Source organism: Pomacea canaliculata, linkage group LG7, assembly GCF_003073045.1.
Source record: "Pomacea canaliculata isolate SZHN2017 linkage group LG7, ASM307304v1, whole genome shotgun sequence".
Lineage (NCBI taxonomy): Eukaryota > Metazoa > Mollusca > Gastropoda > Architaenioglossa > Ampullariidae > Pomacea > Pomacea canaliculata.
Genome location: NC_037596.1, coordinates 28,051,283 through 28,079,015, shown reverse-complemented (window position 1 = coordinate 28,079,015; position 27,733 = coordinate 28,051,283). Strand labels below are relative to the sequence as shown.

Sequence of the window (27,733 nt, the reverse complement as noted above, 5' to 3'; positions counted from 1 at the left end):
GTTTCTGTTTGGCAAGGCTGTCCAGGCTATTTTTCATTTATTGTTTTATATTATCGTTTCATCCCAGTCTTTTTTGTGTGTGTTTCAGCGTTGCTCATCTCCTGTCAGCCCCAGATGGGTGAGTGAACTTAATGTGACATGACCTTAATTTAGACATGAGTGTAACCTAAGTTATGTGTTGAAAGAACAAAAGTAACATCAGCATCTCCTACCCGAACAGGCAGTGACTGGTAATTTCTGGCTCTTCTATTTGAAAACGTTAAAATTTCTGTTTTTCGTCATTTAGTTTTAACTAGTTGTGGGTCATCCATACTCTTACATCAGACATACAATCTTGGATGCACTGGATAGAAGCGTGTGCCTGAGAAGGTAAGCAGCTAGTATACAGATGAGTATCGTGAGCTTAAGATTAATCAGATATAGAGTGATATAATGCACGATTATTCCAGTACTGCACATTCACAAATTCCCCTTTGATGATGTGGTTAAAAAAAAAGCGATGCCCACCGGAAGAAGACGAAAATCTTTTCTGTAATAAAGCATTTAAGTTTAATGATTCAGTCTCTCTCTGTCTCTTTCTCTCTCTCTCTCTCTCTCTCTCTCTCTCTCTCTCTCTCTCTTATCGTAGAGTGTTGTTGTTTCAGCCGGTAGGTTAAGACGTACACGTGAATAGAGGCTGAAGATAATTGGTCTTGACATTGCTTGTAACTTGATTGTATGTACAGCAGTCTGTACAGTGTGTAGTTTGATAGATGTTCACACCCTTGCTGAAGCTATGCTCTTTGAGCATGTCAACATATGATGTTTCTGGGTTATAGTGCAGCTATTAGATCTTTTACTAATTATTTAGATTATATACATATATATATATATATAAATGAATTTGTTTTTGAACAAATCTTGACACTTACACACTCATTAATACAAATACCCATTCACTAATGTCAAAATACAAAAACGCAATATGTGACACTGTCTGAGAAATTGTTTCATATCATACTAGCATTTACTTTCAAGTACATTTTTGTACATATAAGGAAGGATTTTGTGTTCCTACGAGCATATCTTAAAATCCCCGACAATGTCCTATATTTTATGTCAATCAAATCAATCAAATGTCACAGTGTCATTCAAATGTCTCATGTCCTAATGGCTTATGCGAGTCTTCCACTGGCTTTTTTGTGTCTCGGGAGACAAGAGATTGTGAGCATTAACCTTAGAAATGAGTAGGTGGAAAACGTACTCAATCGAAAACTGGTTTTTGAAATAAAAATCTGTTTGTATAAATTGTAAAACTTGAATATAACTGATTTCGACTCCTAGTGTCATTCATATAGGTTTACGCAGACCGTTTTCCACCTGTCCAACACACAAAATAACACAAATAAACACACGCATTGATTGATAGACATAGCAAGTGTTTATTACAATGCTTTGTAAGCCTAAAAGATGGATTTACAAAAAATACCAACTGAGCTTTTCCATATCCTCTTGAATGTTAAATACTTTTTGCCGTCTTACATGCTGAGAGTTTTTCTTGTGATGAGCAAATAATTTATGTTTTCCCCATCATTAATATGTGTTCGACATTATCATAAGGGGAGAAAACTACGACCTATTTACATCAGCTAATTTCATTTTCATGTCGTGGTACACACGTGACATCTCTGTATGACATTATTTCAGATAAAGTATTCTAGTTTGCCGAGACAGCAGTAAAATCACCTAAATTAACCACATCATCATTCAAGACAGCAGTAAAAATTATCTCTCTCCATGACCAAGTGGTCAGATGTCGTGTAAGAGAACATCTCAGTTCACATAGGTGTGGTCGCCTCTCACTTCTCGCTTATTGTCGTTTACAACTGGAAAATATAATTTTTAGAGCATTTCATGAATCATATCGGAAAAACTATGATTATTTTATTGATTGCTTGTATCTTAAATGCAAAACCAATTTAGTTTTCAAGATTTATTTGTTCTGCTGTTGAAAGGAGAGAGATTCAGAGACATAGTTTTGCAAAATAAAGGAAATGTTCACCTCTTACCACGAAGATTTGCATCAAGATAGAGTATGCTTATGTGAAAGGTTGAAGTTTAAAGAAATATCAATACCTTCGTATGGTGCTGTTGTTGAAGCGTTCTGGTATCGTTGCACCTCTTCATAATGTGATCTCTTTCCCACATCTTCCATTTGTAAAGATTCATACAGCGAAGTCTGTCCTCCTAAGTTAGAAAGTATAATAAGTGAGCCCTGTTGCATCCTTTTTAAAGAGAGTATCATTAAATCAGTCTCCTCTTTCTCAGTGAGTATTATCGAAAAGCTGTTATAAGAAAGGGGAGAAGAGAAGACAATGTTAAGGTGATGTCGGACCGTGGAGGCACGCCAGCTACAAGTGTGGCACTAGGTACTTCCTCTTGTTTACACAGCTATTGAAAGTAGGTACCTGCTTCTATAAAGAAGGACAAGAAATTTGTCCTGAAAACACTGTGACTTGTGGCATCTTATTCGCAATGACTGAAAGTTTATGATGCTTCCTTTTCAACTTTACCACTAGCAACACTGAGATTGACGTGGGAGAGGCAGTGGGTTAGACTTCTCTATTAAAAAGTGTGTTGCATATATTAATTTATAGTCCTTAAAGTTAATAACAATAAGGAGTGTGAATTTTTATTAATTAAATAAAGAACATGGAAATTGGATATCCTACAGATGTAATTTTAAGCATAAGCATTTAGTATTAATTAGTGAATTTGCTTGACAAGTGATAGCAAAAGTAAACCAAAAAATTCTAGGTTTTATGAAATAAGGTCAATGGCCGTTACCAAAAAGTTTTTATCATACTTATAAACAAGGATTTTTGATTTTTTTCTTATCATTTATAAATGTTTAAGCTTGAAATGGAAAATTGTTATGTATATTACCTTCTTTCATTAGGGACGTGTTTGTTGTCACAGATAACAAATTCTCACTTGATGTGTCGCCCCTAAAATATAAAAACCACATTTAGAAAGCAAATAACTTTTTCTGAACAAATTGTGTTATATTTGTAATTACCATAAACTCTACAACTGTTATGGTTATAACAGTATATATAGATATGTAAGATCTGCACGTTTATACATATATATATATACACACACAACAATCATACAGTTACTTTATGTTTCTCATATGTATAACACAGTTAAAAGCGAACATTTCAAATCTGCTAAGAAGTTACTCCATGCATGGTCCTTTAGTAACATTTTGTTTGGTATCTCATGTGTATTATCACGTGCTTTTGTTTATTTTTAATGGTTTTACATGTCACATTTGAAGATTTGCATTGATAAAACACCAGACCAATCAGTAATCGTCATCTGAGATTGGAGAATATTCAGAGTAACTTTGTACCTGCTCACTAGTGTGGGATTTAATGTTTCATTTAACCTTTCAAGACAAGAAAATTAACAACATTAAATGGTTTCTAGTTCATAAAACTGACTAGGCGTAGCATCGAGCGTTAGAAAAATGTTTTAAAATGGGATCTAGATGCAGAATACACTTCACTACTATATTTTATTAACGTTTGGCAATGGAACATCGTACAAACACTAAAAATTTTTTAACTGTATTATCTGTCAGTGAAATCTTATACTAACCTCTGATCTTGCTGTGAAATCCTTTGATTAGAAACATCTGGAAGTGAAATATAATGTACGTAAATATCTCTAACAAAGTGTGCCTTTTGTTCTTTCTTTTTCGTCCTTGGTTTCTTTCCCTACTCATACCATTTTGTGTCCACTTAGAATATTCTGTCTGTTCTTTAAGTTATGTCCCTTGAAATTATTTTAAATTAACAGAATAGTGAAAATGATTGATATACGCAGATAAAAAGTTAATACAATGTTAACCACTACCAGCACAAGGTAACGTCCAGCCCCTTCGCCAGACCCAGATGACGAAGACGACAACGACAATAAGGAGGACTGAGAACAGCACAGCCAGCACGGCGACTGCAGCGATATTCTGGTCTGCCTTCGTCTGGTGGACATCTTCTGACACAGCTTCTGTAAACAAACCAAATATTGAATACTTTGAACACGACTGTAACAAAACCATGCATATATTTTAAACTTACTCTTGAATATTGATAAACATACACGCAAATCTTTATATCTTCCCGATTAAAATATAAGAGTTTAAAGCAAAAACTATGTTGAATAAAGCAAGTAGGTAAAGAGGATTAGTTTTTGTGTGTAGACAGGTTTATCATTTAAGTATGCACAAACTTTTCTGTCTTGTGCTAAGTGAGATGAGGGACCATGATACTATATATATGCAGAAAATGAGCTTACGTGTGACAAAGAAAGTGAATGACAACTCTCCCAAACTGTTGCTGAAAACAATTCTGTAGAAGCCTTCTTCATTGTGTGTCACGTTGATAAGGCTGATACTGCAGATGACCTCAGCTGGAGCCAAGAATTTGCTAAAACATTCGACGACAGTTATATTTTCTTTCACGGGACGTCCATCGGGGGTCTCATTTGGTCCTAGATATGTCAAAACCTTCATCACAGGTGTTGGGTAGGCAGTCATTTGAACTCGGAGCTCTCCTCTGCCGTTAATCACACTGATGGTCAGAGGCTGTCCATCACTAAAAGATTTCCTTGGAGCACCTGATAATATCATGTTGTCTTTGTGGGTAAGATTAGCTGCTTAAATTTATTGAAATCAATCAATTACATTTCTTTCTGTGTGAAAAATATTGCTTTAAATAGAATAAGAGACATAACTCTATTGAAACCTTAAAATCCTTTGCTACTGTACAAATTTGTTTACTTCTCATTACTGAAATGATGGCATTTCTGCTTAGGAATAAACAGTTTACAGGGCCCGTGGTTAACATTTTAACTTAATAAACAATAAGATATTAGTGCTTGTAGTGCTATTCACTATACAGCACACATTATAATTTTCATCTATAATTCCAGAGGCTTTAATACATCCGCCCTAACTTGATAAAATTGCCATAATTTTTATCTGCTAATTAGACTTACATGACACAGCTAACATGCGGCTCTGGCTGTCTTCTCCAAGACTGTTGTTGACATCACATCTATAGAATCCCGAGGCTTCACACGAAACTTGCTGCATGGTAAATAGGACCTCCATTGTCTGTTCATCTGCAAAGATGTCACCTGTAGGCAGACTCTGGTTTAGAATCTGCTCGGGGTCTGCTGTATTTACAAGTCGAATGCTTGGAATAGGTCGACCGTTACAAAGACACTTCATGTTCACATGGGATTTCTCTGGAATATTCACAACCATGGTGTCCACATTGTTAATGCTAAAGGTAAGCACACGAGGTGAGTCTGCAAGACACGAACAAATATACTGTCAGTCACGTAAATGAAAATGTATGTATGGTCATTATAAGTAGGGTCGGGGAATTCGTTTGGTATTTCAACTACTTTCATAGTAGAGCTAAACTGTATCAAGGTTAGTGTGAGTAGCAAAGGGAACAGGAACGGTTGACCATATCCAGTGCATGAAAGGCTGTAGTTAAGCCTAACCTGATCCTTCAACCTTAAAAAAATCTTCATATCACTCAAATGTCTGAGCGAGACTCAAATGAAAACTTTAACTTCAAATTTATAGGAAATTATCACTAAGCAACAAATTCTCCCATCTCTATACTTACAGCCAACAACAACAGCCAGTATGGCAGATGACATCAGAGGCAGGCGACTGTCTTTGTCTACTTGTTCTGTGATCACTGTACAGTTGTAGTCACCGTTGTGGATGGTGTGGTTAGTAGACATGATCACAAGCTCACTGGTGTTGGAGTACACGTCTTTGTTTGGATTCAGCCACTTGAATGATGCAGGTGCTGGGTTGCTGTCAGCTGTACAGTTGATATGAAGCTTCTGTCCTTCGCCAACAATACAAAGTGTGTAGACAGACTTATTAGAGCTCTTTACACAGTTGCTTCCATCAGAGAAGTATGTAAAGCTGACTATAGGTTCATCTAAACAAAAAAAGAAAAGAAACAATCACACAACTATCTTTTATACAAATATTGTGGGTAGGCTATCTAGTAGTATAACCTTAAAAGTTTTTGATCTGTGAAAGCACACTAAAAAACATTAAAAGTCTTAGAAGATTGTCTAAAAAGATATAAGAAAAGATATCAGGTATATAAAAGCAAAAATGAAAAAGTGTTTGTGAGGTCGATAATTATTAGCATCTTCTTCGCCTGTACATTGTTCTTCGAAGCGATTTTAAACAAACATTTCTCTGAAAAAGCGATTAATATTCCCATCATTGTCTGTTTAACCTCTTCATAATAAATAGGATACTGTAAGTCTCACTGAAGTGACTTTCGTCACACCATCGTTAATTCCTGATACAAATATTTTGCTTTCCTTACTAAGTCTGCAATGTCTATCAGAAGTTATTTATTTAAAGGTGTATTAAGGACCGCCTGGCAATTTCAAGTACATCTTTATCTCTTAATTATCCGTAGAATCAAAGACATCAACGGTAAGTGATCAAAACACTCCCATCCCTCAAACGAATACACAATTACAAAATTCTATGTGAAAACTAAGCCGATTGTGTCCATAATTTTCTTTATGTTTTCCACCAAAGGTATAAACAGCCTCTTCCCGCGCGTCTTAATAAAATCTTTGCTTCAGATCATTTGTATGTTTCTCTCATGGCTTAAGAACGTATGTTTTTTAATAGTTGTCGATTCAGCTTTTGGTATTTATCTATGAACCACATCAAGTATCTAATTATATTTTCTGATGTACTTTAACTCAACATTCAGAGTATTAAGATGTCAAAAGCAGAACTAATGAGCTGCCAGATATACGATATTTTGACTAATCGATGGACTGAAGCAGCCAGCTGATCATAGCGTGAAGATACTATGAAGATTATTTACAGAAAAAATATAACATCCTAATTTACACGATACTTTTGTTCAGTAGGTACCAGTATTGTGAGTGTGTGCGTGGGTTAATCTCATGACGACCTCCTTTTCTAGGATGTAAGGACGTCATTGAGGGCTTCCACAAGTATAAACTGTAAAGATTAGGGTTGAGAAAGAAAATGATTTTTGCTGCTTTTTTGAGTTTTGAAATACGCTTCCCCTTTGACTGGTTCAGGAAGCGTGATGTTGTGTAAAGTCCTGCCCAGACTTCATTTGTGAAGTCCTCGCCAGACATTTTGGACAAGTGTAATTTTTTTCACTTGAAAACTTGTTGAGCTGAGTCACAGAAATTTTTGTTTTTGAACCTTTTTCAGTAGTAATGTTTTGGACAGTATGCTAATTATTAACAGAGAAATATTTAATTAGTAGTATCGTAAACGTAAGCAGATATTAGTGTGCTGGATGTCTATGAGCTCTTCAAGAGAGACAGCAACTGGAACTAATGGAGGAGGTTTTAAAAAAGACTTTCGAAAAAAGTGGTGTAACGAAAAAAATTGTATCTTACAGAAGAGACTATAGTTTCTATGTGTCTTTAAAAATGTCTGCAAAATACATTAGTCAGTTTTTGTGCGGATTGATTTTTTATATTATAGTTATTTCTTATATTCAAATCTATTGTGTTTTCTATCTCATCTAAAGGTAAATACACAACTGTACGTTACGTACAGAATTACAAGCGGCAGGATACTCACAGTAGACTTCTAGGACAAAAGTGGCATCATCGACTGGCTGCCTGTTTTCTGTGTAATCGTTGCTGGCCCTGCACTTCACTATTTTTCCGTTATCTTCTCTCGACAGATTGTAGAAAGTCAAGTTACTACCCGAGCTGTGACTAATTGCTGAGACAGGCCAGCTGTAAATAGCTTCCGGTCGACCTGACTGATTGCTATGACAACACAGGGTAGCAGAGGTGCCTGCCATGAAGGGATACGAAGGTTTTCCTATTGTGTCCAAGAACGGAAAAATTTCTGGAGCAGATGGAGGGGCTGAAACACAAGAAAATAAAGAATTTTCATCTATAAGATTGAAATTCCAAAATAGTGGAAGTGCGAAGTGCGAGGACATAAGACCGGCCGGTTACAAGTTAATACATTTCATAAAAAGCTCTACATTAGCTATATACGATCATAAACTATTCAAGACTATCCACTGTTATAAAGTACAGTTGTTTAATTGCTTCTTTCACTCAACTTTATTAAGAATACTTCATAGATCGGCGGTGTTTCCCTTGGAGATGGACATATAATAATCCTTTAAGTCTGTGCACAGGTCAAAACGAAGACTGAACCGATGTCACCTTGTACCTTGACTAGTTGCAGCTAAACGTGGGGGGAAATAGAGGGGGGAAGGGTGTAACCCGATCACGTTTTAATCAACTTGCCTAAGAATGTCGACGCGGCAGTGGAATGTCGGATAAAAAAAGCTACACATACGGGTCATCATCACTGCACAGAGGTCATGCCCTGTCTCAACTTTTGTCCTTTTAAGATCGCATCACACATCTCCCGCCTGTTCGCATCATTTTTCACCTCTCTTGCAGGCTGGTTAGTAGGCTCGATCACTTCCGCTTGTCTTCGCGACTTGCCCGAGTGTCCTCAACGGGTCCCTTTGGTGTGTCTGTAGTCACCTGAGACTTGAACTGGAACGCCGAGTGCCACTTAATGGAGAAGGATAGGTGGGTCTTGCCGTGGTTGATCACCCAGCTGTACTGTGCTGTTTCGCCCTCCATCGCTGCATCCTCCGCCCGAGACTTAACTGAATAAACTAAGGATAACGCCTAAGCCTGTCTCTGTCACACACGTGGAGTATTAACCAAGAATTAAATGTAGTTATTATTATTTATTAGTGGGACAGCCGAATGTAAGAAGAATGTCGATCATATGTGCCGCGGGTGTATCATCTGCCTGGTGGCTGTTTATATACTATGATAAAGGAGTAGCGTACGTAGAGCTTCATACTTATCGGAGTCATTCGGATTTATTGTCTGTAATAATGGTTGCAAAAACAAAGGGGTCATCTATGTTAGTGTATGGGATAAGAATGTTGTTGATTAAAGTCACTAAGACTCCTTCATCTGCACACAGCTATTACCATCAGACAATAATCAGTTTTAGTTCTTACATAACCGTTTCTGGGGAATGCAAAGGAAAATAATATGCCCTTCCATGGATAAAAGACTGTTTTGTTTCTTAAAACTCATCAACCATTTTTTATACAAATTAACAAACAGTGCATGTACCAGCTAATATCTGTCATTGCTCAGTAGCTACAAATATTGTAAAAGAAAAACATCACAATATCAAAAAATTACTTTCATTCTCATATTTATGGAAACTAATGTATCCTTCCATGTACAAATGACAATTATCTTTTTTAAGGAGATGCCTTTTCTTTTTATACGATATTCCCATTTAATAAGAATCCTATGTATGCACTAATATATGTCTGTAAAACAATATGTATATCTGTATTATTTTTAGACACATGTACTTGAACATAATCTCCTAACCCTAAAAACATAAATGCTTCCAAACATGTTTATACACTTTGTATACTCACTATAAACAATGAGGGTCCACTCAGCTGTCTGTGTGTACCAAGTTGTGTTTTTCCACACGGCACTACAGCTACAGTTCCCCCGGTTGTCAGATGAGACAGAGAAAAACGTCAAACTACTGTTGACTTCAGTTCTTCCTATGATGTCGCCCATGTCTATCATATGTGGACAAGTGAAGGTGACACGAGTTGCGTTTACTGGTTTACCGCCATGGACTGTGCAGGTTAGAGTGAAGTTGTCTCCCTTATATACTGGTTGACTGGGATTGAGTGATGGCTGTGTACTGATCACTGGTGCTTTGCCTGGTGGATCTGCAAAAATAAACTTTTATAACAAAACAAGAGGAAAAGCATAGAGATAAAATTGTTTCTCTGTCAAAGTTTGTTTCACCATTTTAATGACAGAAACAATAAAACTAATGATAAAGAGTGTTGTATGTTATAATTATATGTAAGTTATAATTCATAGTGGAATGTTGAAATGGGTTATCACAAATTCACATAAACCTTTCCACACATGCATATACATTTATACGCAGAGAGAGAGAGTAAATATATACAAACAAGGACAAATATATGGGCATAAGCTCTCATTGTCATAGCCAGCTAATGTAAAATGCATTACATGTAGTAAGAAAAAAGAATTAGAACAAAAGAGAGAGCAATAGTGATTATATGATAGGAAACATTTCTGTCTGATAGTTTTAATATCAAACAAAAATGATAAAATTTAATTACTCAGAAACTTACAATTCAGTTCGACTGTGTGGTTTACCGTCCTTGCTACTTGTGATAATGGGTTGCTAACAGTACATTGTACAAAATAGCTGGTGTTGTTTAGGGAAGGACGAGCAGTGCAAATAGGAGACATTGGGTTACCACTGGGGCAACCAGTCCAGCTGTAGTTCACATAAGGGCTGACCACTGATTCCTTACATATCAAACTGATACTTTGAACTTGTGATGGGTTGATATCAAACACATCTGGTCCGGTAATGACGACTGCATCTGGGCCATCTAGCAACAAAAATTATCATTGAAGCTGGGTTCAAAGTAAGCAACCTAATTATTTTGTCGGCGATGAAAAATTCGTCTTATAAAGACTATCTCTAGAACTTAATGACAAAATTATCCATCTCTTGCAAGGGGATCTGAATTAGAAAACATTCCATATTGGTGGTGAGCGATGAGCTTGCACACCATTCTTGGGTGAGATCTCTTTACATTGCACAATGCGCCTTACGACAGACAACTCATTTAAATACCTTCTAACTCATATTGCCGCAAAGACAAGCACAAGTGTTTTGCTCAGGCACACACAAGATTCATAATGCATTGACTGCATGTGAAAAAAGACATTTTTCAAATCAGTTTATATTCATTCAGTATGCACTACTACATGACACATAGAAGTCTGAACATTCGCTATGGCTACGATATGTTCCATTATTTTTAATACAGTAATAGTTGCCAACATGCCATTACGAGGTGTTGCTAGGTGGCCTAATAGAAAATCTTCTCACAGTACATATCTTACATGCAATACGAAGTGTAAAACTGGTGTTCAAATCATCAGTGTCTTGTGTGGCCCAGTCCACTACACATTTGACAGAAGTTCCATCATCAGTTCTGGTCAAGTTCCTCTTTTCAAAAGACAAGTATCCACTTCCAAAATTACTTGTATTAAGTCTCTGACCACCGTAATATCCAATTAGTCGTCCCCTGGGTAATCCAAGGTCTGAGGTTGTACAGGTACAGAACAAGTCCCCATTCTCCATCACAAATGGAAACATAAACATTGAGCAGTTGATGCTTGGCGGCTGCAGAGGCCTTGCTTTAAAAAAAATAAGTAATAAAATAGTTTAATTTAATACCTAGGGAACGCAGACTTTGAAAAGCATTGGTCAGCTAGAGAAAGTATGTTGCCACATGAAAATAATAATACATGTTTATATATAAGGTGTCTCATTCCTACCCGTTTATCAGGGTGTACTCATCACCGCATTCTGACAACTTGAAGGTACCAGTGAGAGCTGAGTATCAGACAAGAACTCTCGATGGGTGTATGCACTAGTGTGAAAACATCCACGCAATAAGCTTAACCTATCAAAGGTGCTAGCCCTGTCTAACATTCCAAACACCAAACCTCTCAATCAAAATCAAGGCATATACCTTGAAACCTATGACCTTCAAAGGTAAGTGGGACTGTATTCCCAGAGTTAATACCTACAAAAGCAACAAAATACAACAAAAGTATGTACATAGCATAGCACATCAAAAGATTAAGGGATGGGTAGAGAGCAATACACTTCTCATCAAACATTTCTATAAATTGAGAGGTGCCAGTGACTATTCTTAACTATTGGATTAATAACTCAACTCACCTACAGTAATATTACCAGCATTCCTGTTTGTTTCTCCAGGGAATACAATCACATCAAAGTTGTAAATGCCATTCTGCATCGGCAGCGGCAGAGAATAGAAACAGGAACCATATGCATATGGTGGGCTGCTGTTATTGAGGGTAGGGCTGTAAATAATGTTGGCTACTTCTACTCCTGATGAGCTCTATATCAAACAGATTATCCAGTTAAATTATACTTCCTGAACACACGGGCTTTAATGTGGGATCTTAGTCACAGGGTGGTAAACAGTATGTAAACAGAGTAAAGATAATTTATTTAATACATATTTCTTTCATACTCACTCTTGTAGTGACTTGCTTAGTTCAAATTTGCTAGTTATATCCGTTTGACTCCAGATTATGAGCCTAATCAAATTTCATTGATTTTATTGAGGTATGTAATAAATGAGTTGAATAATAAATGAGTTGCAGAGTTTCAATAACTCATTAGTCATAAAGCAAGAAGGTCCTTACTTTGTCACATATTTCCCATATGCAGATATGTGTAATAACTGCTCTGTTGTGAGCAGAATGAGACTATTGTAGCGATCTGGAAAAGCATTTTCTAAAGCCAAGTTCGAACATAAAATCGTTTAGCCTTTGGAGAACTCACTTCACAATTCTATTTTGTGACAATATTTACCCTGTTCACGCAGTTACTTCAAATGACCACAAAGGTCATAGATCCAACTATTATTATTATCATTATTATAGTTGTTGTTGTTGCTGCTGCTGTTGTTGTTGTTGTTGTTGTTGTTGTTGTTTTTGTTGTTGTTTGTACATGCACCTGTTGTGTGACTGAATGAGTGTGCAAACCTGTCAAAGGAAACATCTCATGTATTCGCCAAGTATCAGATTCTCTTTTCAGTTACTTACCTCTTTGTTTTGCCAGAGATGACAGACATAGCGGTTTAAAGTTGAGAACACTTTGGTAATGGTGCACTTGCCTGTCAAACTCCAGACTGAACCATTTGGAAGTGTTTGAATGCTGCATGATGAAACTTCTGCTCCATCTATGGCGAAAATATTTCACATTTACATATAATAACTAATGTATCTTAATTCATGAACTAAAAGAAAATTATTTTGACTAAATATTATTCTCTGTGTTTAAAGTTTTAACAGCTGACAAGCGAAGTAAAACCCAATACATGACGTTTCTTACGTAGTCTGTACTTATATGTAGTTATATACTTTAATTAAAGGCTAGCTTCTATGTAAAATCATTTTGTAATATGGGTTTGTATGAAAATATCCTCCTCGTCATCATCATCATCATCATCATCATCATCATCATTCGATGACTGGTACTAGCTGATCACCAGCCTGGCTGTCCTATTACTTGGGCTTTCCCGCAACGCCGGGTAGCAGCCATAGTACTGCTCCGGTGACGGTTGTGTGTACATTTTAACAAGTCATACATGGAGCAACCAGTCCACTCCTTTGCGTTCGTCATCCAGTTCCTCTTCTAACTCAGGGGCATTTTTTTTTTTTGCAGGGAGTCTTGGCGAATGGTTTTTAGTTAAAAATGGGTAAACTATTTTGCTGTAGCGAGAACGTTTTGATGGGCACCCACAAATGTATCAGCCGCTTTTCGTACAAAATCGTTGGATTTTTGTTCCTTGTAAAATATTTCATAATAATAAATGCAAACATTTATAAAGCGCATACTCACACTCCTAAGGAGCATGCTCTAAGCCAGGGATGCCCAACCTACGGCCCGCGGGCCATATCCGGCCCGCGAATCTTCTGCCCACAGTGCAAGAAATCGGCATGTTAGTAATAAAAAAAGACATAAATAAAACGAAAAAAAGGGAAGAAGAAGTATTTATCCCCACGTAGGGGCGTCTCTCAATCTTTTTTTCGATGGACAAACATTTCGATTCAGTGCTCCGACTTGGTGTCTCTACGATGCAGCCGGACATTCAGAAGTTGGTTTCGGGTAGACAAATTCAAATATCCCACTAATTACTACATAATTAATGGTAAGTACAACTTGGTTCTAATAAAAATGGTATCTGCTCTAATTTTTTTCTTTTATATATATATATATTTTTACGGTTAACCGGCCCGTGACACGCATGTCGGAAATGTGTATGGCCCGCAGGCCGAAAAAGGTTGGGCATCACTGCTCTAAGCTCTTAAAAATGAGCAATATACGAGGAAAACAAACATGTAAACTACGAAAGAAGAAACAACAGCATAAATGATGAATTTTAAAAAAAAATACATATAAAGAAAAGGCAAACAGGAACCAGATAACCAGGGTATGAAAAAGGACTTGCATTATGGGAAAGGAGTAATGTTTACGGAAGAAGTGTGTTTTCAGTGCACGTTTAAAGGATTCAGTAGTGGGTAGGTGGGGGATATGGAAAGGGAGAGAATTCCATTGTTTCGCTGCACAATAACTAAACATCCTGTGGCCATATCTTGTTGTGGTGGTGACAGGAAGAGTAAGGAGACGATCATCAGACGAAGAGCCGAGTTGTCTACCTGGGATGTAAGGGAAGAGCAGTTGAGAGAAATAATCAGGGCAGGTGACAGCAAAGAAATTAAAACACAGAACGGACAGTTTGTACTGGATGGGTAGATTTAAAGTGGCTTCCTTAGGCACGTAGTTTTAAATGCCTGGATCGGTCTTCTTTCACAATTTCCATGTCTCACTCCATACAGCTCAGGTAGGAACGATGTACAGCCTGTATAGGATGGTAAAAATTATGGCTTTGCCTGTGTCTTATTATGTTCAGCTTGGCCATTAATGCTGTTGCTGCTGTTATCCAGATGCGAATGCCTGCCTCTCTGCTGTCATCTTAGGAAAAGATAACACCTGAGTACTTGAAGCTGTTTACCTCCTTAAGCTGTATTCCATTCATGTAGACCTCTGCTATGATATTTTGTCAACAAATGTTGAACTACAGGCAAAAGAGGGCAGGCCTGGCGAACGCCCACTGCTGTTTTAAAGAGATCTACAGCCTACCTGCTTACTGTTACTTAGCTGCATTCATCTTCTTTTTAAAATCGCTGTTTACCTTTATTACCATCTTAAGCATTCGAATACTTGGGTCTTTGTCGTTCGTTTCGCCAAAGCCTAACTGCTGTTTGTGATCATTTTTGGTCGGCATCTGAGTCGAAATAGCGTTCCAATGGCCGAGCACGGCGAGGATATGGTTTTTCGGGACTGCCTTCAAAACTTTGTCCAGTTTTTTTTTTTTTCAATAGAACTTTTCCACTACGTGGTCATCATGAGTGCAATCTGGAGAGTAAACATAATAGTGACATTGTGGGGCCTGACAGAGATGCGAATGGAGATCAGCCAACATGAAACGGGTCAATAGTCAAAAGCTGCCCATTTTTTAATGTACACGGAAACCCATGCCTTCATCAGCATACTAAAGTTGTTGCAAGTACAGTGGAACCTCGGTTAGCGAACGCCTCGGATAGCGAATGTTTCGGTTAACGAACAAAACTTTCGTTAAAAGTTTGTCTCGGATAGCGAACAAAATTTCGGATAACGAACAGCCACGTGAACCACACGTGACCGACCAGCATGTCATCATTCGCGCTCGAGACAGTTACGATCAGTCATTCTTTATTTATGCGCATCCTTCTTATTTAGTGATTGTTGTGCTTTATTTTAATAAGATAATCCTCAATAATGGCTCCAAAGAAGATTAAGAGCAATTAATAGTAGTGAGGTAATGAAAAGGAAGCGGCCAACAAATAAATTGAAAAAGGAAATGATTTCAAAGTATGAAGGTGGCATGCGTCTGTCGGATATGTGATGTCGTATTACCGAAGAGTTTTACAAAAAAGACAGAAGCAACAGACACTGGACAAGTTTTGTACTTTAACCTCAAAGCTACAGAAAAGGAAAGTCAACCCCGATTTTATAATGTCACGTGTGCTCATGGAGGGGGAATCAAAGCAGTAATTTCATCCCTTCCTCCCCACACCTGCTTCCAACCACGCCGTCAAAACGGCAAGTTTTCTGATGTTTATTGTTTTTATGTTTATTTAACTCCATTTATATTGCATTATAACTGTTCTCATTACAAATACCTATATAGCCTGTAACTTTCAAATATTAGCTAGTCAACAGGGGCTGGGAACCAATTAAATCTATTTCCTTTATTTCTTATGGAAAAAATTGTTTCGGATAACGAACATTTCGGATAACGAACAGCTTTCCAGAACGGATTAAGTTCGTTAACCGAGGTTCCACTGTACAAAGCTAGTCGTTGGAGGCTTGGGGTAGCAGGCTACCCATCTGAGATCTAGAAGAGAGGGTAATGATGCAGTGATTAAAGCAAACAATTGACAATTCTTAAATTTTTTTTTAACTGCTAAAAGTTAGAATTGATTTGCAGCAACTTTAAGTTACATTTTTTAAGATGTTTTTTCAGTGCATGTTTTCAATTGTTAATTTAAGTCGTGTGAGAAAGAAGGTATATAGTGTCCCTATTTAATAATGTAGGAAGCAATAATAGCAGAGTCAATCTGACATTTAAGTTTTTTATTCCTACTATATACTATATAATCCTTCCCTTTCACATTTTGAGATGTTTTGTTAAACGCAGAAAGAATAAATAGTTAATTTACTCATTTAATTTCAAAACGTAAGAGATAGATGTTAACCTGTTCAAGTTCCATTCTGGGTTTTATTTCATTAGGAGTAGAGAGAATGCTCTGGCAATTTCTAATTCATTCATGCATCGCACATGTGTATCCAGTAGATATAGACTAGAAGTTTGAAAGCACATGAAATCCAACTTTTTATGCATTTTATGTCTCATACTCTGGCCATAGATGTCATTTGGAGCTCTTTAATTCTTTGCTATCACATGGCTTGTCATTTTCGCCATCAGCTTCGTTTGGAAGAAAGCCATAAGGCGTGACTTGTTGCTGGATCAAGACTTCATTTGACAAATTGCATTGAAGAATGTGATGTAGGGTGTGATAATATCAGTCTCCTCAAGATGACCGGCACAAGGAGCTGTCAGTGTTATACAGGTGGTACAGTCAAAGCAATCTTCTAGCCTGAGGCTCGTTTTAAAAACAAAACAAAAGCTCTAGCTCTTTTTTTTTCAAAGAGGAGACCCAGAGTTCTCTCTGTACTCTGTTTGGGTAGGCGATATCCATGTTCCTTTTTTTTACTTCTACACGTAACTTATGCTACATAGTGTCTGCTGACATGTCTTGATGAACATATTTCTCACATTTGTTGTGCTGCATACGACGAGCTCCGGAACATCAGCTCCATTCGCCATACTTTGTCCATCTCAGCCTCCAAAATTCTTATCTGCTCATTAGTTCTGTCTAAAGAAGAGTACTGCAACTCTCTTGCTGGCTGTTCACAGTACCTCATTGATAAGCTTCAGAAAGTTCAGAATGCAGCTGCTCGTCTCCAGTTCCGAACTCAAAACCCTGGCAGAACGGAAATCCGAAAGAGCAAGGGTCCCACAACCTTTCCCTAGACAGCCTTCGATCAGCTTGATCTTATGAAGGAAATGTAAACATGTAACACCACTTCTTCACTCTCTTCATTGGCTACCAGTTACAGCTAGAATAGACTACAGCTCTCAACTCTGTGCTTTGATATCTCTAAAGGCTCCCCCCCCCCCACTACTTTACTGAAATCTTGTCTGTCCACACTCCTGCCCAAAACCTTCTCTCCTCATCAGACTCCCACATTCTATCCTCCCTCCCACAAAATCACATACGGACACCGGACATCCTCCCTCTGTGCTGCTAAACAGTGGAACTCTCTTCCACACCACATTTGCCACTCGGACTACAAGTCTACATTCACACGCTCTCTGAAAACATATTTGTTCACAAAGTTCTATCCTTGAATTACTCTCCTTAATTCCTATTGCAATATTGTCAGTCATGGGCACACATGTAACTACTTCACTGTTTACAATCCTTTTTTTCCTTAATAACTTTATCCCTTGTATTTCTTTCTACTCTTGTACTTACGTATCTCACTGTCCATTGTCTATTACCTAATGTTCAAATGTTCTTTCTATCGTTACTGGTCAGGGCAGAGAATGACTTATCTTGGTCGTGATGCTGCGCGATACAAGTGCACAACTCAGTAGTAGTATGAGCCTGTCGGTAAATGTTGTTCCAGCTCCTGTCGGACTAAGAAAAATATCACAGTAACCATAGTGGTCAGTCAAGATTCATCCCTTATTTTGGTTTCCAGCTGTTGCTTAAACTTAGGAATCTTCATTCAAACTTGAAGTAACTCATTATCAATAAAATCAATTTCCATGTCACATACAGTTTAGCTGGTGTATCATTTGCCTTGGGGTGAAAGCATCTGCCAGCTATAACAAGGGAGCTAAACTCTCTTGTAAGATCGAGTAGACTACAGCTGAGTTATTGTTTCGATGTCCCTTGAATAGTTGACAGAATGCTATAATATCTGCATTAACAATCGTGAATATTTACATGCTGCCGCCATTGTCCACAGTTTACACGAGCAATTATCAGGATGCGGTAGACGTCCGGAGAGTTGACATGACGACCGAGAAAGCTTAGAGTTGAGTCAGGTTTCCGTAAAGCAAAATAATATAATAAAATCACGATTAAATTTTAGCCCAAATCTTTCTGCCTCGTAAATCTTTTCAGAAAGTTTTCCAGTCATTATATAGCCCAAGAAGTGTCCTGAAATAGTGTGAGCAAATGAGAGCTAGAGAGACAATGAGAGAGTAAAAGTGATTGTGTGCTTGTGCATATATATTTACAAATTATGTCAATACTGCAAGTACTGACTGGTCCTTGATCTCCTCCATTATCTTATCCTTTCAGTAGCCGTTGTGTAATTTGGAATTAAATTTGAGAACTAAACACTCTTAGCAGATCTAATGGTCTACAGTTGAGTTATTATTTTTGAAGTCATTTGAAAACGCTGAAGTCTTTTGCAAAAACTACTAGATGACTACTGGTGAGTTGACATGAACAAGCAACTAAGGCAACATACTTTTAATAAGATTGTAGTGAGTGAGAGAGAGTCAATGAGAAAGTGAGTAAAAGTGAGTAAAAGTGAATGTATGCTTGTGCACAAATACTTACAAATTATGTCAATATTGCAACCAGCGACTTCTCCTCGACTGTTATCCTTAAATTCTTGACATGTAAAACTGGCCACACCTAGTGAGGTCCTGTCAACCTTCGAGATCTTTGCCAGAGAGACACTGTTGTTGGGCCGTGAAAATGCAACAAGGCCAGTTGAACCCGAGCAGTTTGGGATGTCCTCAACAAGACAAAAGCCTTTGTTGTTGTAAGTGTTGTTTGAGATCGTCCTATTCAGCTGCCACTCGACAGCATAACCAGGCTTAAAGTTTTCACAAATTATTTCATAGTTTTGTGTACCTTCCTGGATCGGTAGTGGCATATCAGGTCTACAGTCCCTGAAATTTAAAGCTGAAAAGTAAGGAGTTAAGTTAAATTTGTAAACCATGCATCTTTAACTGTTTACAGTATACTTCTCATGTGGATCAAAAGCTTTTGTATATTTTAAGTGATCGTAGAGTGCATTAAAAAGATAATAAAATTAAAATATGTAATTATCGTAATTTAAAAATCAAAGCTTCTTGGAAATCTTTGTTGAGGTTTTCTGACCTCGGGTGGACGGGTGCTTCCTAGGCGAGATTCGTCGATTATTTCAACGCTCATCATCAGATAAAGTACACAGTGCCAATCAGGTTAAAAGGGTTCTCTACATTATTTCTTCATAATTAAAATTAAATTGTTAAACTATGTCAACATTCTTGATTTAGATCTGTATCTACATTTCTTATACAGTGGAACCTCGGTTAGCGAACGCCTCGGATAGCGAATATTTCGGTTAACAAAAATTTCGTTAAAAGTTTGTCTCGGATAGCGAACAAAATTTCGGATAACGAACAGCCACATGAACCACACGTGACCGACCAGCCTGTCATCATTCGCGCTCGAGACAGTTACGATCAGTCGTTCCTTACCTGTGCGCATCCTTCTTATTTAGTGATTGTTGTGCTTTATTTTAATAAGATAATCCTCAATCATGGCTCCAAAGAAGATTAAGAGCAATTAGTAGTAGTGAGGTAATGACAAGGAAGCGGCCAACAAATGAATTGTAAAAGGAAATGATTTCAAAGTATGAAGGCGGCATGCGTCTGTCGGATATGTGATGTCGTATTACCGAAGAGTTTTACAAAAAGGCAGAAGGAACAGACACTGGACAAGTTTTTTCCTTTAACCTCAAAGCTACAGAAAAGGGAAGTCTCCCCCGATTTTACAATGTCACGTGCTCATGGAGGGGGAATCAGTAAATCCACCCCTTCCTCCCCACACCTGCTTCCAACCACGCCGTCAAAACGGCAAGTTTTCTGATGTTTAAATGCTTTCGTTAATGTTTTTATGTTTATTTAACTCCATTTATATTGCATTTTAACTGTTCTCATCAAAACAAATACTTATATAGCCTGTAACTTTCAAATATAAGCGAGTCAAGAGGGGCTGGGAACCAATTAAATCTATTTCCTTTATTTCTTATGGAAAAAGTTGTTTCGGATAACGAACATTTCGGATAACAAAAAGCTTTGCAGAACGGATTAAGTTCGTTAACCGAGGTTCCACTGTACTAGATATTTTTCTACGCTTGCTGTAGTCTAGGAACAATTACTGAAGAGCTCGTCCTAACAGTATGCTTGCACGTGGTGCGTTTCTAATGTAGTAAAATGCTTTTATGGTTCATCATCATACGGAGTGCAAATGCAACAGTCTAGTTTGTATCTGTAGCTCTAAACAATGGTTCTGATGGAAAGTAATTCAAGTATTTCAGAACGAAATTTACAGCTTTATTCTTACATGTTCATAAATAATCAAAAATGGCATATTTTCTAGCTATTTATAACGTAGGTCCGATCATTTTTCTATTCCTGTCCCCCTACACACAAATGCCAGAACATGTATTCCACCAAACATGAGAGCAAATTTAGATTAAAAGACACGATAAAATGACTTCACAATTACAGCTCTCAATGAATGTTTCAACATTACAACATTCTAGTTCACAGTGTTTTATTTTTATTTGTAAGTTTGATTATTTGTTTATCACATAAAGAGAGCCCGATTCTAGACCTCTAAAGTTTCAAATTTTTTATAAGTTTGGCAAGCCACGTGGTTGTCTTGTCTCTTCCGTTCACGCTCGATTGATAAAAGTCACTCCCACCCTACAACCATCCTAACCAAAAGAATTTGTTTTGTGGACATTGTTGCAAAACACAGAGGCTAAGGGAGTAAATCCTTAGGAAATCATGACGCACCAGTGGGAAAGAAAAGTGGTAAGAAAAGTACAGTCAGGGCTCAGTGCACACGAGTTCACAAACAAAAGCGATTACATTTACATAGGAAGACTGTTGCCACCAAGAGATGATCCTAGAGAGAGGACCATGGCATTGGCCGCAAAAGAAACATCATGTTGGATCAGCAATAACCGCTCACCCTAAGATGTCGAGAGCAACAAATGGAACCAAAGCAGATCCTAATCTGAAAGAATCTTCTTAGTTCATTTTGCCCCACTGGCAACTACACCACGCCCGCGGATCCGATTCTGGAAGTCCTTGCTCAGATGAGTCCATGTCATCTCAACTTCTTGTAAACTCTTCCTGCTTCCTGAAGTCTCTAAGAAACTGTGGGTTGAATTTGTGATGCTAGGTAATTGAAACTAATCCTAAACACCTTTCTCTACAGCTCATCAACTTCTAGTTTGGAATTATAAATAGCACTACGCAGCAGACATCCGCACCCGTATGCACATGTAGACTCTTAAAGGGCGGTCCACTTGTGTAGTGGTACGAAATACAATACAGTACAAAAATGTCTTTATTACTCCTTTTCATGAAATTGTCTGCCACCGGTAACACAATAACATCACTTTACATAAAACATTAACAGATAGTATTAAAAAGAACACGAACTGACAACATCCAATTCATTTACGCTAGCACTTTCGCAATTACTGTAAATATGTACATATCGATATTGCTGATCATTGTGGTAAAACCATAGAAATGAGTTCAAACGCAAGCATATAAACACTCTGTAAAGCTGGCAAACAGAATGGCCACCTAGTGCACCTACATTATGATAATGGTTCTCACCCTTACAATGAGGAACACTACATATTTTGTTCAAACCTCCTTTCTACCTGTGACATCTGTTTACAAGGCTGGCTTTGGAGGATTTCTCCGGATAATTTGTTTTTCTGCATCTTGATCACTATTGTTATCATTGTGTGAAAGGACTGCATGGTAACAACGCTTTCCATTCAAACGAACCAACCAGTCAGAAACTCAGACACTCGCAAGGATACTCGAAATTACATTCACTGACCTAGCCTTCAAATTCGATGCCTGCGAGCAATACATTGTCAGTATGACACAAAGAAAAAGACTTACCCAAGCACTGCCTCACCATTATGAAGATCCCACAAATATTTATCACCTCATGCACCATAGTGTACGAACTGTCTAACTTATACTGGAGAGGAAGTTTGTTGGGTGACACTGTACCTAATTCACTCGAACACACGGCATTCGGTAAACACAGGTCTCTTGATCGTCAGCGGGAAGTAAATTGTACTGACCCTCACACCCGAGTGTGCAGTCTGTGTATTTTTTAACCTAAATTGCTGCATTTGAATGCTCTCCTTATCCTACCTTTCCGTTTCTAATGTGCTCAGTGTTATACCCTTTCCGTTTAATTCAGAGTATAAATTTATATTTCTACTTGTATATAAAGTCATGGCTTCATAACAGAGCCCACTACTGTAGGCCTCATATAGATACATGAAAATGAATGTGACCTCATACTGCAAATTCAAGGCGGCCCGGTGGCGCAACGGTTAGCGCTGTTAGCGTCTGTCACCAATACAGTGAAGGTTGGCTGCCCTGAGTTCATTTCTCGTCTCGGGCACGCTGTTCTTTCTCTGCACGTGGCATCTGTTTACAGGGCTGGCTGCCCTCCGCCAAGGACGGTCCCAAGCCCGGCTTAAAAAGGAGGAGGGTTGGGCGTGGGGCTAGCACCCCCACCCCGTAAAAAGTTAAGACTGTCGTCGATGGCCTATGCCCCAGGAGGGGCGAAGGGCCTAAAAAAAACAACTGCAAATGCATGAAGTCTGTCTTTTTCTTTGATCATAAGCTGTCATTAAACACTATAAACGTTTCATTTGGTATTATAAACAGTCAAAAAAATAGGCTGATTCGGTCTGTGTACGTGTCTGTGTGTGTGCTTTTCTTGTCGGACAAATATTTGTATGTTACTTTCTTTTCAAGCTTCGCTTTGCGTTTGCAGGAGTAGTCAGCACCTTATTGTCATTCAGACAACAGATTCTGGTTGGTATAAAAAAATGTATCTTCTGTAAATTTCATCGCCTGAAACACAGCGATTTATTTATTATCCAATATCAAATGATTTGCCATAATTTCAACATTCACTAGTTACATTTCTTGTATGTTTTTATATAGTTTATACCAGTGATGCCCAACATTTTTCGGCCTGCGGGCCATATCCATTTCGGACAGCCGTGTCGCGGGCCACTTCACCGCAAAAATACAAAAAGGAAAAAAATAGAGCAGATACCATTTTTTATTAGAAACAAGTTGTACTTACCATTAATTATGTAGTAATTACTGGGATATTTGAAGTTGTTTTCCCGAAACCAACTTCTGAATGTCCGGCCTCATCGTAGAGACACCAAGTCGGAGCACTGAATCGAAATGTTCGTCTATCAAAAAAAAGACTGAGAGATGCCCCTACGTGGGGATAAATACTTCTTCTTCCTTTTTTTTTTTTCGTTTTTTTAAGGTCTTCTTTAATTACTAACATGCCGATTTCTTGCACTGTGGGCAGAAGATTCGCGGGCCGGATGGCACCGCGTCGCGGGCAGGATATGGCCCGCGGGCCGTAGGTTGTGCATATAAACTTTATACAATTGCTTCTTTTTCCTTAGTTATATTTTTTTTTATAAAATGCTCCTCCTGATTGTGGGGATGCAAGTGGTTGTGGTAGTTATGCTGTAACCATAAAACGATGCCCTCCATAAAATAAACCATTGTGTAGCACGTTTGTTACAGTCTTTCCTATACTTTCTAAATGCTGGACAATGCAATATGTTATGTTTTATGGACCATGTGCTTCCCTGCTACATTTTGAATCTCTATGTAAACAACTTTGACTAAAATCCCGATAATGGGTTTGTTACGTGCCACCATGCCTTCCGTGATGTTTTGTAGATTACTGTCCTGTTCAGTGGTGCTACACCACTACGGGACTTCTGCTCTTAGCTGTGCTGCTCCTTGGTGTTCATTCAAAACACAACCGTTCAAATAACCTTTCCCCACCACAACTTGACAGTGAGATCTTATTCCAATACTTTTGATGTATATGGTGTGTGGCTGTATACTTTTCAATTTCAGTTTCGATGTATGTACGTATACTTTCATTCCAGTTTGTATGTTGCATGTTACTGCGTTTGCTCATTAACTACATAAGGCATAGGAAGTCACTTTCAACAGATCCACCTTCGAAACAGGTATTTGTTTTGTCTTTGTATAACATTCTACTATATCAAATGAAAGCAGGAACATTTCACCAGATGCCTCTAATTTGGTCGAGATAGTTTAATCCTTATGTTATTTGCTTCATAATATTGTTGCAAAGCTTGATTGACATAACCTGCGTTTGCATTCAGGTATCTCGGATCAAAGCTACTAAGTTCAATTGTGTCTATCAAGAGACTGAAAGCAAATCGTTCAGTAGTTACGCGTCTCTAGCTGAAAATATCCTTTTTGCGGGCAATGTTAGTAATATATACAGGCGGTTAAGTTTACACACACTGAAAAAGGCAACTAAATTGTGTTACTGTCTTACCTTCGGTTAAACTCACTAATATGAAAAGCAAGGACCACACCACCAAGCGGTTCTTCATTATTTTGGTAAACTTTGTGTAAAATGTTCTCAGACCAGTAAGTGAAATAATCGGAGATATATTATATCTCTGTTTGTGTCCCTCTCCTACTAACTACTCAAGGATTTTCCGTGAGCTTGACTGTGTGTACTGACCTGACAGGTTTGCTCTTAAACAAGGAAGTTAACTGAACATTGATGTTACTGACAAAGACCCATGCCCTACTTTTTATTTTATATGATCCAATAAATGCTCAGGTGTACGGAGTTAACCTAGTCTCGTCGCACATTTTTTTCAAACAGTAACCAACGACGATGATGAAGAAAAGACTTAAGAGAACAAGTTTTTAATTTTGTATTCGCCCAACAAGTATGTTATTAATATCCTTTTTTCGAGTATTATGTAGTTGTTGTCTTCATAATTTTATAACTTGTCTTTATCACTCAAGAGTTCATGAACCCTTCCCCAGATAGCATTTAGTCGTGTGTGTAGTGTTGTCGAGAACGGGGTACGTCGTAGGAGCAGTCTGTGGTCTGTCATTTAATAATAAGCAGCGTGTTGAGCACATTAAGAAGAAACTTAGCCCTAAATGTGTACTCTTGTAAATATCATAACAAATGACAAAATGTGCACACGTTAACTGTAATATCTCATTTGTTTTACTTCGGTTACATGGAATACCCGATTTGTTTAAATAAACATAGTTCTCATAGAGACACGGCAATTGCCTAGGAACTAGGTGTGGGGGATTGAATGCTGCTTCTTCCTAGAAAGGTGTGGTGTTTGTTTATTTCAAGCTTTTTGCTATGGCTCAAGAAGGCTGGGGTTTTCCGCTTCTGGTTATCTGAAAAAAAACCACTGTTAATAACTCTTGTGCGAGGGTAAGAAAAAACAAAATGCTAAAATGATAATAAACAAAATGACTTCAAATCACCTTCTAAGGGGTCATGAGGACCAGGATCATACAATGAAATTTGAAGGCGCTGAAGGCAAAAGTGAAATAGCGCTCTTTCGAGAGATGCTGCTTGGTGCACTGAAGGCAAAGAGTATGGCGATGTGATGGACATTGCTGCATAACCGAATGGTTATCGGTTATCACATTGTGATGCCTCGGCATCCTCCTCTCTTTCTCTTTAAGCTGTGCACTAGGACGTAGCATCATCTAATGAATTCTAACGGATCAACAGGCACATTAGGGGTTTTATACAACAAATCGCTGATATCACTTCACCCTAAATGTACAATATACCTGTAAGCTCTAAGCTGAACGTTTCTAAACACGTCCTTATTTGGGGAAAAAACCTGTCAAAACCAAATTCCAAACACACACTCACAAAGAAAAAGCTGGTGCGCGCCACATGCGCCGACAGTTATACGTCGTGGTAAGATTTGTTAAAAACCTTTTAGACTGTGGGTAGAAAGATCTTTGAAATGGCTGAAAAAATTCGAGAAGCTAAATAGTGAGAAGAGTCAGTCATTGTCTCTTCTAGGGTACTAATCAATGGGAGGGGAGAGCACATGGACAGACGCGGCAGCTGACAAGGCCCGCCAATAACAGGTAAGAACACAAGCACATATTAATAGACATATGGTGTGTTTATTACAAAGTTTTGTAAGCCAAGAAGATGGATTTACAAATAAACACAAACTGAACTTTTCTTTAAGATGTCTTTCATCATCGGTTATTTTACCGATTATTTCAAGATCTACTTGAATGTTAAATACTTTTTTTATAATTAGCAAATATGTCGTCACTATCATCAATCTTCCTCCAAGACCAGATGGTCAGATGTTGTGGAAGAGAACATCTCCTTAATTCACATAGGTGCGGTCGCCACTCACTTTTTGCTTATTGTCGCTTACAACTGGAACAAATCATTTCGAGAGCATTTCATGAACCATATCTGAGAAACTATGAATTTTTTATTGATTGTTTGCATCTTACATCCAAAACAAATCAAGTCTCAAACGTAGCGTACCATCATGTGGACGATTGAAGTATAAAGAATTATCAATACCTTCGTATGGTGCTGTTGTTGAAGCGTTCTGGTATCGTTGCACCTCTTCATACTGTGATCTCTTTCCCACATCTTCCATTTGTAAAGAATCATACAGCGAAGTCGCTCCTCCTAAGTTAGAAAGTATAATAAGTGAATCCCGTTACATCTTTTTTCCAAAAGTGTATCATTAAATCAGTCTCTTATTCCTCGAGAGTGTTGTCGAAATACTGTTTTAACAAAGGCGAGACATCGTTAACATAATGTCAGACTCCAGAAGCATGCCAGTGACATATAAGTGTGGCTCTCAGTACTTCCATTTGTTTACACAGCTGTTGGGAATAGATATCTGCTTTCATTAAGAAGGTAAACAAATTTGTCGCACAAAAGTGCTACCTCTGACAATTTATTCCCAACGACTGAAAGTTTAAGGGGCTTTTTTCTAATTAATCACTAGCAATGATAAGTGAGATTAACGTGGAATTGGCAGTGGGTTAGAACCCTTTATTACAAAGTTTATAGCATATATTGACTGTATGTTCCCTAAAGTTAATGACAACCAGGAGCATACATTATTATTAAACAATTAAACAACATTAAAATTTGATGATATCCTACAAATGTAGTTTTAAGCATTTACATAGAGCATAAATTCCTGAATTTTATTGACAAGTGACAGCAAAAATAAACACAAATATGGTAGGTTTTACGAAATAAAGGCAATGGCTGTCAACATAAAATGTATAGGTGATAATTATAAATAATGATTTTTTTATTGAAATCTGCTTAGTCAAAGTTATCACTTTTGATGATTTATCAATATCATTTAAAA

At 37.8% G+C, this 27,733-nt stretch overlaps 1 protein-coding gene and 1 long non-coding RNA gene across 5 annotated transcripts; both read right to left on the bottom strand.

The window, feature by feature from the left end:
• Positions 1-1,401: 1,401 nt before the first annotated feature.
• On the bottom strand, positions 1,402-22,639 carry LOC112569243. Of its 4 annotated transcripts, none has more exons than XM_025246975.1 (16): positions 22,395-22,639; positions 19,024-19,374; positions 12,820-12,956; positions 11,924-12,107; positions 11,077-11,373; positions 10,290-10,556; positions 9,543-9,851; positions 7,676-7,969; positions 5,688-6,014; positions 5,044-5,358; positions 4,342-4,662; positions 3,904-4,053; positions 3,646-3,682; positions 2,926-2,987; positions 2,116-2,226; positions 1,402-1,865 (listed from the first exon to the last, which is right to left on the bottom strand). In XM_025246975.1, the coding sequence occupies exons 1-16, from the start codon at positions 22,450-22,452 to the stop codon at positions 1,813-1,815; spliced, it is 3,273 nt and encodes a 1,090-aa protein (XP_025102760.1). In that variant the 5' UTR covers positions 22,453-22,639; the 3' UTR covers positions 1,402-1,812. The 4 variants fall into 4 exon arrangements, with proteins under 4 accessions (XP_025102760.1, XP_025102761.1, XP_025102762.1 ...); XM_025246976.1 differs by having other exon boundaries at positions 19,024-19,361; XM_025246977.1 differs by lacking the exons at positions 11,924-12,107; positions 22,395-22,639 and having other exon boundaries at positions 19,024-19,162.
• A 3,842-nt stretch (positions 22,640-26,481) lies between these two features.
• LOC112568755 lies at positions 26,482-27,279 on the bottom strand. Its single transcript, XR_003100172.1, has 2 exons — positions 26,923-27,279; positions 26,482-26,769 (listed from the first exon to the last, which is right to left on the bottom strand). It is a non-coding gene; the product is annotated as an uncharacterized LOC112568755 (long non-coding RNA).
• Positions 27,280-27,733: the final 454 nt, after the last annotated feature.

Bases quoted from the DNA above. Each gene is read 5' to 3' on its own strand.
- LOC112569243 (XM_025246975.1), bottom strand. From the start codon at position 22,452: ATGGTGCATGAGGTGATAAATATTTGTGGGATCTTCATAATGGTGAGG. The intron at 19,375-22,394 runs GTAAGTCTTTTT...CTTACTTTTCAG, and splicing joins AATGGTGAGGCAGTGCTTGG to CTTTAAATTTCAGGGACTGT. The intron at 3,683-3,903 runs GTAGTGGTTAAC...TTTCACTTCCAG, and splicing joins CTGGACGTTACCTTGTGCTG to ATGTTTCTAATCAAAGGATT.